Source organism: Ruditapes philippinarum, unplaced genomic scaffold (genome assembly GCF_026571515.1).
Source record: "Ruditapes philippinarum isolate M1 unplaced genomic scaffold, ASM2657151v2 ctg519_1_1_1_1, whole genome shotgun sequence".
In the NCBI taxonomy this organism is placed as follows: domain Eukaryota; kingdom Metazoa; phylum Mollusca; class Bivalvia; order Venerida; family Veneridae; genus Ruditapes; species Ruditapes philippinarum.
Genome location: NW_026860385.1, coordinates 160,127 through 173,628, shown reverse-complemented (window position 1 = coordinate 173,628; position 13,502 = coordinate 160,127). Strand labels below are relative to the sequence as shown.

At 33.5% G+C, this 13,502-nt stretch overlaps 1 protein-coding gene across 1 annotated transcript; it reads right to left on the bottom strand.

Annotated features, from left to right (window-relative positions):
• Positions 1-6,670: 6,670 nt before the first annotated feature.
• On the bottom strand, positions 6,671-12,839 carry LOC132759882 (cyclin-dependent kinase inhibitor 1C-like). The gene is made up of 3 exons (XM_060751752.1): positions 12,767-12,839; positions 8,585-8,767; positions 6,671-7,133 (listed from the first exon to the last, which is right to left on the bottom strand). Exons 1-3 carry the CDS (start codon positions 12,816-12,818, stop codon positions 7,009-7,011), a joined length of 360 nt encoding a protein of 119 aa, XP_060607735.1. The 5' UTR covers positions 12,819-12,839; the 3' UTR covers positions 6,671-7,008.
• Positions 12,840-13,502: the final 663 nt, after the last annotated feature.

Sequence of the window (13,502 nt, the reverse complement as noted above, 5' to 3'; positions counted from 1 at the left end):
ACCGCCCGATGTCCCTGCTGAAGAGGAGTGGACTGTAAATCACCAAATTGTGGTCCCTAAATCTTATCGCCAGGAAATATTACACTTGGCTCATGAAACACCAATGGCAGGTCATTAAGGTGTTAATAAAACCTACCATAAAATTCTCAATCATTTTTATTGGCCTGGCCTTAAAGCAGATGTATCTAGGTACTGTAAATCTTGTCATACTTGTCAGATGGTTGGAAAACCTAACCAGACAATACCTAAAGCTCATTTACAGCCTATTCCTGCATTTGATGAACCTTTTAGTAGAGTTATTATTGACTGTGTAGGTCCATTACCAAAACCTAATTCAGGTTCTCAGTACTTATTAACTATTATGTGTGCTTCTACGCGCTTCCCTGAAGCTATTCCTTTAAGAAATATTAAAGCCAAAACTATTGTCAAGGCTCTTGTGAAATTTTTCACATTTGTTGGTTTACCTAAATCAGTACAGTCTGATCAAGGGTCAAATTTTATGTCTGGTATTTCCCAGCAGGTCATGCACGAGTTAGGAATTACTCAATATAGGTCTTCAGCTTATCACCCTGAAAGTCAAGGTGCATTGGAAAGATTTCACCAGACTCTGAAAAATATGATAAGGTCATATTGTTTTGACACTGAAAAAGACTGGGACGAAGGCATCCATTTATTGTTATTTGCTGTAAGAGAATCTGTTCAGGAATCTCTTGGCTTCAGTCCTTTTGAATTAGTATTTGGTCACACTGTCCGAGGACCCTTAAAACTTCTAAAAGAGAAGTTCCTGTCTGAAGATAACATATCTTTAAATTTGCTTCAGTATGTATCAGATTTTCGAAATAGGTTGACTAATGCATGCGAGTTAGCTAGGGTTAATTTGAAATCAACACAAAGTAAAATGAAATCAAGGTATGATGAGAATGCCCAGGAAAGAAATTTTAACCCTGCTGATAGAGTACTTGCTCTTTTACCTATACCTGGAAAACCATTACAGGCAAGATACTTTGGTCCTTATACTATTGAAAAGAAAGTCAGTGACCTTAATTATATTATTAATACTCCTGGGAGGCGAAAGCAAAAACAAATGTGTCACATAAATATGTTAAAAGTCTATTTTGATAGAGATAGCAAAATTAGTAAACCTATATCTTTTGTAAACTCTGTTCCACAAAATCAATGTTCAATTGAACCTAATAGATGTGAAAATTTTGAAAAGTCTGATCCTGGTTCAGCAAAGCTTGAAAACTCTGATATTCTGAAAAATCTGAATGAAAAACTTGCTCACTTAGAACCGTCAAAACGAGATGAACTGAAACAGCTTATATATGAATATGAACACTTATTTCCTGATATTCCCACACGGACTGATAAAATACGTCATGACGTCATTCTTGAAAACTCTGAACCAATAAAACAACATCCATATAGAACAAATCCTGTAAAACAAAAGTACCTAAGACAAGAAGTTCAGTATTTATTGGATAATGACTTTATTGAACCAAGTCAAAGCAGTTACAGCTCTCCATGTATTCTTGTACCGAAATCAAATGGAACATATAGAATGTGTACAGATTACCGTAAAGTGAACTCTGTAACAAAAACTGATTCATTTCCTATACCAAGAATTGATGACTGTATTGACAAAATTGGAAAAGCAAAGTATGTGACAAAGTTTGATCTTCTAAAAGGATTCTGGCAAGTTCCACTTACTGATAGAGCTAAAGAAATATCAGCCTTTGTAACACCAGACGGCTTATATCAATATAAAGTCATGCCCTTTGGTATGAAAAACTCACCAGCAACTTTTCAGAGACTTATAAACATGGTAATATCTGGGCTACACGGATGTGACGCATACATTGATGACGCAATCATCTACTCTGATGAATGGGAGGAGCATCTCAAAACTATACGAGCATTCTTCGACCGACTTAGTGATGCTAAATTGACAGTTAATCTTGCAAAAAGTGAATTTTGTCATGTAATTTTAACATTTTTAGGACATGTAGTGGGACAGGGTAAAGTTAAACCAATAGAAGCTAAGGTCAAAGCTATCTTTGAATTTCCTGTGCCTACTTGTAAAAGACAACTGATGCGATTTCTTGGTATGGCAGGGTATTATCGTAAATTTTGTAATAATTTTTCGGTTATTGCAGAACCATTGACAAATTTGCTAAAGAAAAGAAACAAATTCATTTGGAAAAAACAAGTGTCAAATGGCATTTGACAGCCTGAAAGCCATACTTAAGAGTGCACCAGTTCTCTTGGCACCAGATTTTAATAAAAACTTTAAGTTAGCTGTAGATGCTAGTGACATAGGTGCTGGAAGTGTATTGATCCAAGAAGACAACAATGGTGTTGACCATCCTGTTTGTTACTTTTCTAAAAAGTTTAATGAACATCAGAAAAAATACTCTACTATAGAGAAAGAGTGCCTTGCTCTTATTCTTGCTATTCAGCATTTTGAAGTTTATCTAACTTCTTCAAAGTTGCCTGTTGTTGTCTTTAGTGTACACAATCCCCTCACTTTCTTGCATAAACTTAAAAACAAAAATCAAAGGTTGTTGAGGTGGAGCTTATTTTTGCAAGAATATAGTCTTGACATTAGACACATTAAAGGGAAAGATAATTTGATCCCTGATACACTTTCACGTGTCTAAAACTGTTATTTGCAGTATTTTAAATTTAACATTTATATGATATGATTGATTATTTTTTTGTTGTTGTTTGCTATTGTTTGTAATACACATATATATGAAGGTATAAAATTGTTTAACATTTATCCTATGTTATTTGTAAGTTACATTGTTTGAATTTATGTAAAAGAAATATTCATTTCATTCATATTTCTTTTTCTTGAAGAGGGGAAGTGTTATGTATGCAACATATTACATGTATATAATTTATATCTGACCAGTTGGTATTTCCAATATTATCATTGTTCTATTTTTAGAACATTAACTACATGTATGTACTAGAACTTTCTTAACTGTTGTAGAAAACTCATGCATTATATTTAGATAGAAACTTCTGGAATGTTCTTTATTGTGCAAGTTGCTAGATTATGATTACTTTAGAACATAATAGACCTTTCTGGAATTTTCTTAGTTAATATATATAAAGTGACATTTTTCATTACCTTTACCTTTTAAGTCATCAGTGATCTTTTAAGTCTTCAGTTACGTTTTAAGTCATCAATATATTTGGAGTATTATTCAACTTGGATATTAAGTGATTTATTGGAGCTTGGATTATTTCAAAATAGATTAAATTATTCTTGTGGATTTCATTGTGGGAATTTATTCTAAAGTGTTCTTGGATTTAACTTGGATTTAACTGTGTTATTCAAAAAGGATCATTCCAGGATCAGACTAGACATTTAAGATTTTCACTTTTATTTGGACATCAGGTATTTGTAAACGTTACTTGTTATTTTATTTTTCTTTAATATTTTTATTCTGTAATAAATTTGTTATTGTTACAAGTTTGTTGCTGGCTTTTCTTTCTCGTTACGCCTGGCTCGTAACAATACGTGTACAATGATTAAAAGTTTTTATTTGTTTACTTTTAAAGCAGGCTTGCGTGGTTACTTTTTTTTTTTTTTTATTGAAGTATTATTTCTTTGATGTTAAACTTTACTTAAGCTTCCGCTTATTTATGATTACTAACTGGAAGTGGAGCAGCTAGCTCGGATTTTCTGAGGGGGGGGGGTCATATAATACAATCATATCTAATATCAATATAATTATAGAAGTTTCACGCGCGCGTAAAAATCAATGGCTGCGAAGGAATGGTCAGCTGTGCACTGCATACCTTTAGAATAGCCGAATAAAATGCTTCCGTTTAGATCTGCGCAGTTGTTGAAATTAAAGCGCAAGCGTTACGACACGAAAATTCCATTACGTACGTATAAATAGTTCTCGTTTTATAAAGTGACAGGACGGGTACGTCGTAATGTGCCAGGAATCAAACACCATGTGTGTTATATATTTAGACAGTGTTGCTCGAAATGGTTCATCATAATGCTTTAAATAGCATTTATAGATTTATCCCGATTAAACGATAAATAAACTTTAAATAAGCAAATGACGATAAAGTATCAAAGTTGAGCATATATATATATATATATATATAAGACATTGAAGATATCAGACCCGTTACCAAATCTTACCAAAATAAAACAACACATGTGTGACCTCACATTACTTTATAAAAAGCGGGTATTTAAGTTTTTGTAACCAGAAGTAATGTCCTCACAGCGCATCCAAATCGTCTCAGTAGAAAAATACAAAAGTTTATAAGATAAATTCCTTCAAAACGAACTTGTTTCCTAGTATCTGAAAGTCAGCGAAAGGATGGATTGAAAAAATCAATTGTTTTATTACAAAGCAATGCAACAGCTCTTAAACCGATGCGTTTTGTCCAAACCCGAAACAGTTCCCATTTAGGTGGAGTCCCATTTTGGGAGAGACAACGTGTTTACGCATGATTTAATTTAGCCTGGTTCCACCTTAAATCTCGGTAAACTACAGACAGTTGCACAATCCATTATTTGTATACGGAAATAAGAAAACATTGTCTTTCCTTTAGAAGAAAATGTAAAGAAATCAAAATTGGTCATGAAGTGTAAAGCTGATGTATGTGAATGTTTGATGTATTTGCACATTCATTGACGATTCGCAAAATAAATCGTGTCATTCCGCAGTAAATCATGCGTCTTATTCAAAATGATTTTTAGATTCGGCTGCATCGCAGCCGAATTAACAAGTAAAAAGTGACGGTGATGGTCTTTTTCCATATTCCAATTTTCAAACCATTACCTTACAGGTTCAATGAAAAAGTGAGCGCTCGAACAATAGGCATCTCTAAGAAAGCGAAATCCATTGCGTTATGCTTTAATGCAGTAATAGATATAACGATCATCATAGGTTAATGGTCAAGGATTCAAGGCAATAATTTTGTAATAGCAATATCTCATCTAAGGATAAGTGGTAAGGAGCAACATCATAACAGAAACAAAGTCCAAATAGAAAAAAGGACATATGTTTGGCAAAAGCCATGACAAAAAAAATGTACTGGGTGATATAGGTTTCATCAAATATTCCGTGTTTCAAACAGTATCGCAAGGGGTTCAGTAAAGGAGTGAAAGGATACAAAAATAACATGAGTGCGACGCAGTTTAAAGTTAAGACTAGCGTCTGGGTGGATTAGATTGCTCTCCCTATAAATAGTCAGGTTAAATCGTAAAATTAAACGCCCGGTTAGCTCAATTAGTATTGCGTTGGTCTGTGAATCGCACGATCCGGGTTTGATTCCCGGACGGTTTAGGTTACTTTTGTTGTGATTGATCATGAAATCCTTTCTACGGTCATACTGCTATAGAATGTATATGTGAAAGTGAAGGCAACTAGTACTGGTAAACTGACTGCTTGACATCCTGCCCAGGAACGATGTGGCGCCTGAACTAAGGTCTTGTAAATCTAGTGTGGCTTATTGCAGTAGTGAAAACTACCAACACCGCCTCCAAAATTAATCATCAGAAATTATTACATTTTATAACATAACTTTCCCTTGCTGTGTGTATGTGACACAATATTATTTTGATTAAAATTGGCCCCCCTTATGTAAATAGTCTTTTTATTATGATTAAAGTGCATACAGTTAAGGCATAATTGCTTTATTTTGTGCCTGAAAGAGAGGATGGACTCTCAGCTTAGAAAAAAACAAATATAACTATATTTTCTATTGGTTAGGGTGGGCGGAATGTAGGTTCATCCCCACTTGTATAACTACAATATCTTGGGATGATTCTGCAAAAAAGTCGTCTTGGCTTAATGGGCTTTTATAGCTGAAATATTCCTCGATCTCGGGATGTTTCTGAAAAAAGTTGTCTCGGCTTAATAGCCTTTTTCTAGCAGAACTATTTCTTGATATCGCCCCAGTCATTGTTAAATTCTGGTAACTTACTCGTTTCGTAGACTTTAACTATAACGTATGGTACAACTCTAGAGGATTTCTGAATTGTTATTACAATAGAAAATGATGAGAGAGACATATCTGTGTTAGATACACGAAAAATACTTAATGATTTTATAGGAACCTTTATGTATAAATTATTAAATTAAACAAAATGTATGAATTGCTTGCAGTGTTTTACTACGGATGATGCTTGGATCATTGTTTGGATGTTAAATTATTTAGATGATGCTGCAAAAGACTGCCTTTCGTAATAAAGTCAAAATCCTGTTTAAAATGTATTTGAACATTAAATGGTCTTAAGCTTATATTTTCAGTTAGAAAAACAATTTGGTGTTGTTTCAAGCTAAGTATTTCAGCCTTCTGCTGCTTTCTGTAAGCCTTATTCAAAACAACGTCCCGAAAAAGAAAAAAAAAATAAATAAAAAAGAAAAAAACATTAATCGGGAAACGAATCCCCGCTCCTTACTGTTTATGTATTTCATCGCCGACAAACCTTAATTATGTGGATTTGACAATCATATGAAATTTTCAATCATATAAAAATAACGTATTTAATCTTTTGAAAAGATGAAGGCCACTTTAATGGGTTTGCGGAAGATGTGGGATTTATTTGCAATTCGGTTAAGCATTGTATATACTTTACTTAAAATTGATATAGTGAGGAAGAAGAATCTTTTTAAGATGTGATCATCATCGTTGTAAAATGCTGACATATATTTAACAGGTTTTTCATTTCTGTCAGCATGAACAAATGCTTAGATAATATTTGAAACTTTAGTAATTGAACATTTTACACATTAAATAATATATTTACACATATTGAAGATATATATGTAAAAAAGATGCTTGATAACTGGAACAGTAGGCATTAATAAACTTTAATAAACGTGTAATTTTACAAAATTAAGAGCATCATTCTTACAACGAAGTGTAATATCCGCTCTTACATTTTCATTAGTTTAGATTTAGTTTTTGTCTGTAAATATGTCCATATTGTCCTAGGCTCTTCCAAAATATACCATGAACATTTTATAGAAACATCTGATATCTGTTTATGAAAAGCGTGACAAGGATCATTCCTGTGAACTTGGACAGGGTTTCTGTGGTGAGTTGATGTAATCCGTTTCCCCCATTTCCTCCACCATTACCACCACCTGTAAATAGAAAGAAAATAATTCGGCTAGTTTGAAGGAAGGGGAGACAATTAAGAGCTGTTGTAGCCCTCGATTGAGTGAAGTTTCGTTTTTGTTTGTTTGTTTTGGGGTTTACGTCACATCGACACAGTATAGGTCATATCGCGACGTGGAGGAAGACCTCAGAGGCCCTTCCGTGCATTATTTCAGGCGCAAACGAGCACATGAGTAGAACCACCGACGTTCTGTGAGCTAGCTTGATAGCTTCCTCACATGAAAGAATCCAAAGTCCCTGTCGGGATTCGAACCCACGGCGGTGAGGGGCAAGTGGTTTGAAGTCAACGACCTCGGCCACGGACGCCCCTCAGAAGTATAGTAATAAAAAAAGAAATTTGTAAACTTTTACATAATAAACATGATTTGGATGAATTTTGCATAATAAAACCTATTATTTATAGCTTGTAATACGTCTTTTTTAATTTTAACCGAGTAAGATTTATTGTCAGTAATTAGTGTTTTATTGCATATGAGACTCATTATAAGTGAAGTTGTACTTCATTTCTTAAGCTACTTTAAGAAAAAAGGAACAGATGAAATGACATTAATTTCCATTATTTCTTTTAAATATGGTAGAATAAGTCAGAAAGAAAATCTGTTTGCTGCTTAGACCGGAGGAATATCCGCCCCTCGGCCCATGGTTGACAGATCGGTAAGCCACGCTTATAAGTGTCCATGGCCTGGCACCCTCGAAAAGGATATTTTAATCAGAAGTGCAGAAGATTACAGACGTAATCATTTTTGAAAATCAGAATTGTGTTCTCTTATTTAATGCTAGAATTTTCAGATATATGTTTCGGTTCAAAACGAAATATCCGTCCCTTTGCAAACCTCGTATTTGAAACTCCTTTATGTGATCTAGTGTGTAAATTTACCGGAAGAAATATGTCGTTTCCGGAAATCCTTTACCCTTTTTGTAAAACAACTCATAAGGCCGAAAAATGAAGAAGCTGGTCTTTTTCGTTTTTGCATCGATCAAGTTTGTGCACCAGTTATAAAGTAACTCTTGGTGACGTTTCAGTTATCTATGTGAATTTTACATTAAACTAAGCCGTGGATCAAGACGAAAACAAAACGACCGAAAAAAATATGTATTTTGAGCACTTTTTATGTTTACAATTACCAAGGAATGATGTACAGCATGCACAAATGTGCAATATATAAGAAATTATTTGATTATATGTTCTCAATCACGAACTTATGAAAAGTACATTTCTTGATTACACAACATGTTGTACATTTGATATCTAATTTATTAACGGAATTTCATTTGTCCGCTCGATATGATCTCACATTGACTTCTCTAAAGTTCACTGGAAAAAAACAGTTGCCCCAGGACAGGAATCCCCGAACATGCACGTTATAGTATTATAAACATTTAAATTACGTAGCAATGCTGAGCTTGCATGGTGTACCTGGTTGCGAATGACCATTGTTTGGTCCACCGGCAGGGTTTTGGGTTGCCGGTGCCGGTGCTGCAGTTAGTGCTGGACCTGGTGCTGCAGTTAGTGCTGGACCTGGTGCTGCAGTTGGTGCTGCAGTTGGTGCTGGACCTGGTGCTGCAGTTGGTGCTGGAGTTGCAGTGTCTGTCTCTAAAACTGAAGAATGTGTTAGCAAAATACCATGCTTATCTTTTTTACATAAACTGTACACTGTTTTCATATTACTCCCAGGAATATAAATGAAGTAAATATACTGCAGATCGCTTGGAAAATCGTGACGAGACTGCTATCAATTCGTTAATTAATTTCGTTTTTATCAAGTAAAGGAGGTTTGACGTATTGTTAATTTCTTGTGAAGATTTTTGACAGAATTTATACTGTATATAAAAGTTTGTCTGCAATATAACCTTTCCCTACCGGCTCGGGTTATGTATGAAAGCAACCGTTTATGTAGGGTCATATAAGCTGTCAAAAATCTTTATCAAGAATTTAAGACATGATTTAAAGCCTTTCAGTCTATCTGGATTAGTTATCCTTTTCTGCGATGTAAATTTTAAACCTAGCAACCTACTCTTAAATACTGGACTGATGGTGTAGATGAAATGGATGTACATGTACTATTACAAGAAATTCGAACTGAATCGGGACCCAAATTTCTCTCTTCATTCCAAGTCAGTCTCGCATAACACGGGGGGAGAATCACGCCGTTTGTTACCCAAACAAATATGTTGGCGGATACAGCCAAAAAGTAGGGTTTTCCCTTTTTCTCTCTGAAATTCGTGATGTTCTAATGTAAAGGTACATATATTAACCTTCTCCACCATTTTCCTGGCACACCAGATTTTATTTCATGATGTTTCGTCCCGTATCTCATCTGAAATGCGCGTCACCAGATTCGAAGCGATGGAATTTTCCACCGGTTTGATCGTGATATCGTACGGCTTCTTCTCTAAAATTCACAGTTTCGTTTACATAAATGTATATTAACTGAAACCACTGACTTTAAAAAGTTTATATATGTCGTCATCTAAGCATTCATGCCTTTTCTGTCTAAAATAAACCCTGAAAATATTAATATCGGTTCATTTTCCGGAAATGATAACGTATGGCGCACAAAATATCGATGATAACGTACGGCGCATTTTTTTCTGATTAATTGATTTTCTATATTATAGAAAATTTATGCTGATCAGACATAAGAGGATGTGTAGAACAAAACAAAGAAACTGAAATAAATAATATTAGTGTCCAGCTTTATTTGTCATCCAATGAAAACGCTGTATTTCTTAAAAATTCTTTGTGTAAATTTTAATAGAAGAACAAAAGTCGATGATATATCAAAAGTCTGTTCATACCAGCCTTCTTTTTTTCATAGTGCTTCATAGAACCGCGTTCGTAAAAATGGACAGGTATAGTGACAAAAATAAAGTAAATGTTAATGAAGCCAACTAAAGCTTGAAATTAAATATGTTTGTATTCATCCGTAGCTGTTCTACAGAAATAAGAAATATTCTCCGGTCGCTATCGCTCCCGTCAAAGTTTCTAATTTCTGTAGAACAGCATGGATGAACACTAACATATACTTCGTAAATACCATTTTAAAGTAGCGTAATAATTTTTACAACCGTTCTTTCATAAAGATAATGACGTCATCTGAGCGCATGAGCTGTCTGGCATAAAATGTTTCAGACGGGTTTTCCGGCATGGATAAAAACATCGAAATCCAAATCCGATTTGAAACTTTATATTTCATGGTCGGTCACTAGATATTACTATGCAAATTCCAATGTCACTCTTTTATTGCTGATACCTGCAATACTTTTTAAAGAAATTATTGTTTTTGTTGGGGCGTTTGTGGAAAAAACGCCAGAATATGATAGGCAAATTCTTGCATTTAAAGGTTTTGATCAAATTATGACGTTCCTTTCATTTACAATTCTGAAACCCGCAATTGATGCGAAGGGACCTTCATTTTTTTAGGATATGTGTATAAATGGTAATAACGTTTATGTATTAAAATCAATTAATTTACAACAATTTTGAATAAATGGTTCATGTAATATATGTTTTGTAGGTATGTATGTATATGTGTGTATGTATGTGTATATGTATATACAAGAGACCTATAAGTTAGTGGTTTAAAGATCAATTTTGATGAAAATGTATATATGTTTATGTCATACACTGTTCGTTATTGTGCATGTTTAATGTCGTCATCGGCTTTTAAGCTTATTGGAATTAAATAAAATTACAACTGTCTACTATAATAAAAAAAACTGTAAGGCTAAGTCGCGCAAATATATCTGACGTCATAGTGGGACAACGTCACGCTAAATGGTAGCGTTTCAATGTTAACCACCCGTCCAATAAACAGGAAATTTTTAATTTACTAAATTTATTGAAGGTTTTCGCATAACATTATTTTCTAACTCATTTAATAAATTCAATATAGAACCTACACTCATTCATTGTTCTCTGTTATGTATTTTTCTTTTAATGAGCGACCAGATTGAATAAACACAGGCTCATCTCATCTGGGTGTAAGCTAGTCGCAATGTTTCAAATATCAAGATTTCCTTATCAGAAGTTTGTTAGGAATGACTTTAGACTTTTTCTTTGGAAAAGAAAATATATCAAGCCGTCCGTACCTTTTTAACATTTTTGCTCTGCTGAATGCGTTTCTTCTTTCTGATAAGGGGATAAGACCATAATTATCGCACAAAGCCTGCGAAATTTAATGTGAAGACAACAATACACAAATGTTTCCTGAAAGTGAAGGCTTGCCACCAGCTAGAAAGATATTTTTACCCGATGGTGCAGCATTGTTCATTTAATTATTTCTGACCACAGGTGCTTGAAACAAACTTTTCAAAGTTTTATATGGGCTATATACTATTATAAGATACATATATAGACCGATTTTGTAAAATATTTGATTATGTGACTAGCACCTGTGTTTCTGACCTGACAAACATTTTTTTTTTCAAATATCTATCATTTCAAACATACAAAAAATCATTATCAGCTGACTGGACAAACGGAAATCCACGAAGTGGAAAAATGCGCCGTGCCTTATCTTTGATATTTTGTGCGCAATACGTTATCATTTCCGGAAAATGCCCCGATATCAATATTTACAGCGGTAAATCTAACCAGAATGGGCATGGATGCTCAATTACTTGACAACATATTACAACTTTTTAAAGTCAGTGGTTTCAGATAATATGCATATATGTAAAAGAAACAGTGAATTTGAAAGAAGAAGTCGTACGTTATTACGATCAAACCGGTGGAAAATTCCATCGCTTCGAATCTGGTGACGCGCATTTCAGATCAGGTACGGGACGAAACATCATGAAATAAAATCGTGTGTGCCAGGAAAATTGTGGAGAAGGTTATTATATGTACTTTTACACAAGAACATCACGAATTTCAGAGAAAAAAAGGGAAAACCCTACTTTTTGGCTGTATCCGCCATCTTGTTTGTTTGGGTAACGAAGCGTGATTCTCCCCCTTGTTTACTGACATTTTGTGGCCAATAAGCCATTCACTTACTAGCTTCAGGTCATCATCAATCCCCTCAATAGAAGAAATGCTTTTTATCAGAATCAAGAATAGCAGTCATTAACATACAAGAGTAATTCATCATTTACTACAACTGGCATGTCATATGTGTGATATGTAAATAAAAACAACAAAGGAGCAAGGATGGAGCCCTGGTGGACACTACTGATAATAATTTGGCTTAGATATGTATCAGTAGTATCAGTAGTGGAGTTGCAACTCCTAAAGTTAAACCCAGACTGATATTTATACAGTATGTATTCCTAATTGGTGATAGACAATACGTTCAAGTATTAAAGATATAGACGGATATGAAAATTCCAACACAAAAGTTACAGTTTTTCTAAGACAGGCTGACAAGTCTGGCATGTACACTCCAGATCAGATAACATTGAATTTTTTTTAATTGTACAGTTACGTCGTTCATATTGCTCACAATATAGTTAAGAATGTATATTGGTACAATTTGCTTTGTATAGAAATGATTGATACAAAGATATAACATTTTCAAACATATGTACTTTAACTGAGGTGTTACAATTTCTAAACGCTATCTTAATCGTGAATAATTGATAATCCGAATTTTATTACCTAAAATGGATACGCAAATTCCAACCAATATACATCTCAATGGGGACTTCATCTGAATAAGAAGATATAAACTCGTTTACAATCATTGCTTTGCTAATGTCTTTTGGTTGCCTTTTCATCAATTAAATATAGCTTAATTAATTACCATATATAGTTAGTTTTACATTAATATTATAGATGATAATTATCATTTATATTTGTTTTTACCCAATTCAATCTATAACTAAAAGTTAACTGTAAAACGTGCTGTCTGTTAAATATAAATTGATATGTTATGATCATATGTGTTCATAGCAAAGAAATGAAATCAAGTTGTAATAAGATAATTAAAAATAATAAATATATTGCTGATAAAATTATCTATAAAAGTTGTTTAAGCACTTTAAAAAAATTCAAACTTTATTGACTATGTATAAAAAGAAATGAAGAAATAAAAGTTTTGGTGAATAGCAATTTGTTTGAAAAATGATTTTCTTTTTCGTATTTAATTAATAAAAATCTATTGCTCGGTGACTAGGAAACTAAGAATCAACAATTTGATATATTCTCTATGTTTGAAATAGTGATATAAGTGTGTATAGTTACGTGACATAACATACTCATTTTTTTTCATAGTAATTTTAACGTAACTTTATATATGTACATAAATATAATAAATAAATTGACTTTCGTTTATTTTAACATTGAATTTAGTATATGAAGAATATTAAAATTATTTATTTTAGTCAACATGGTC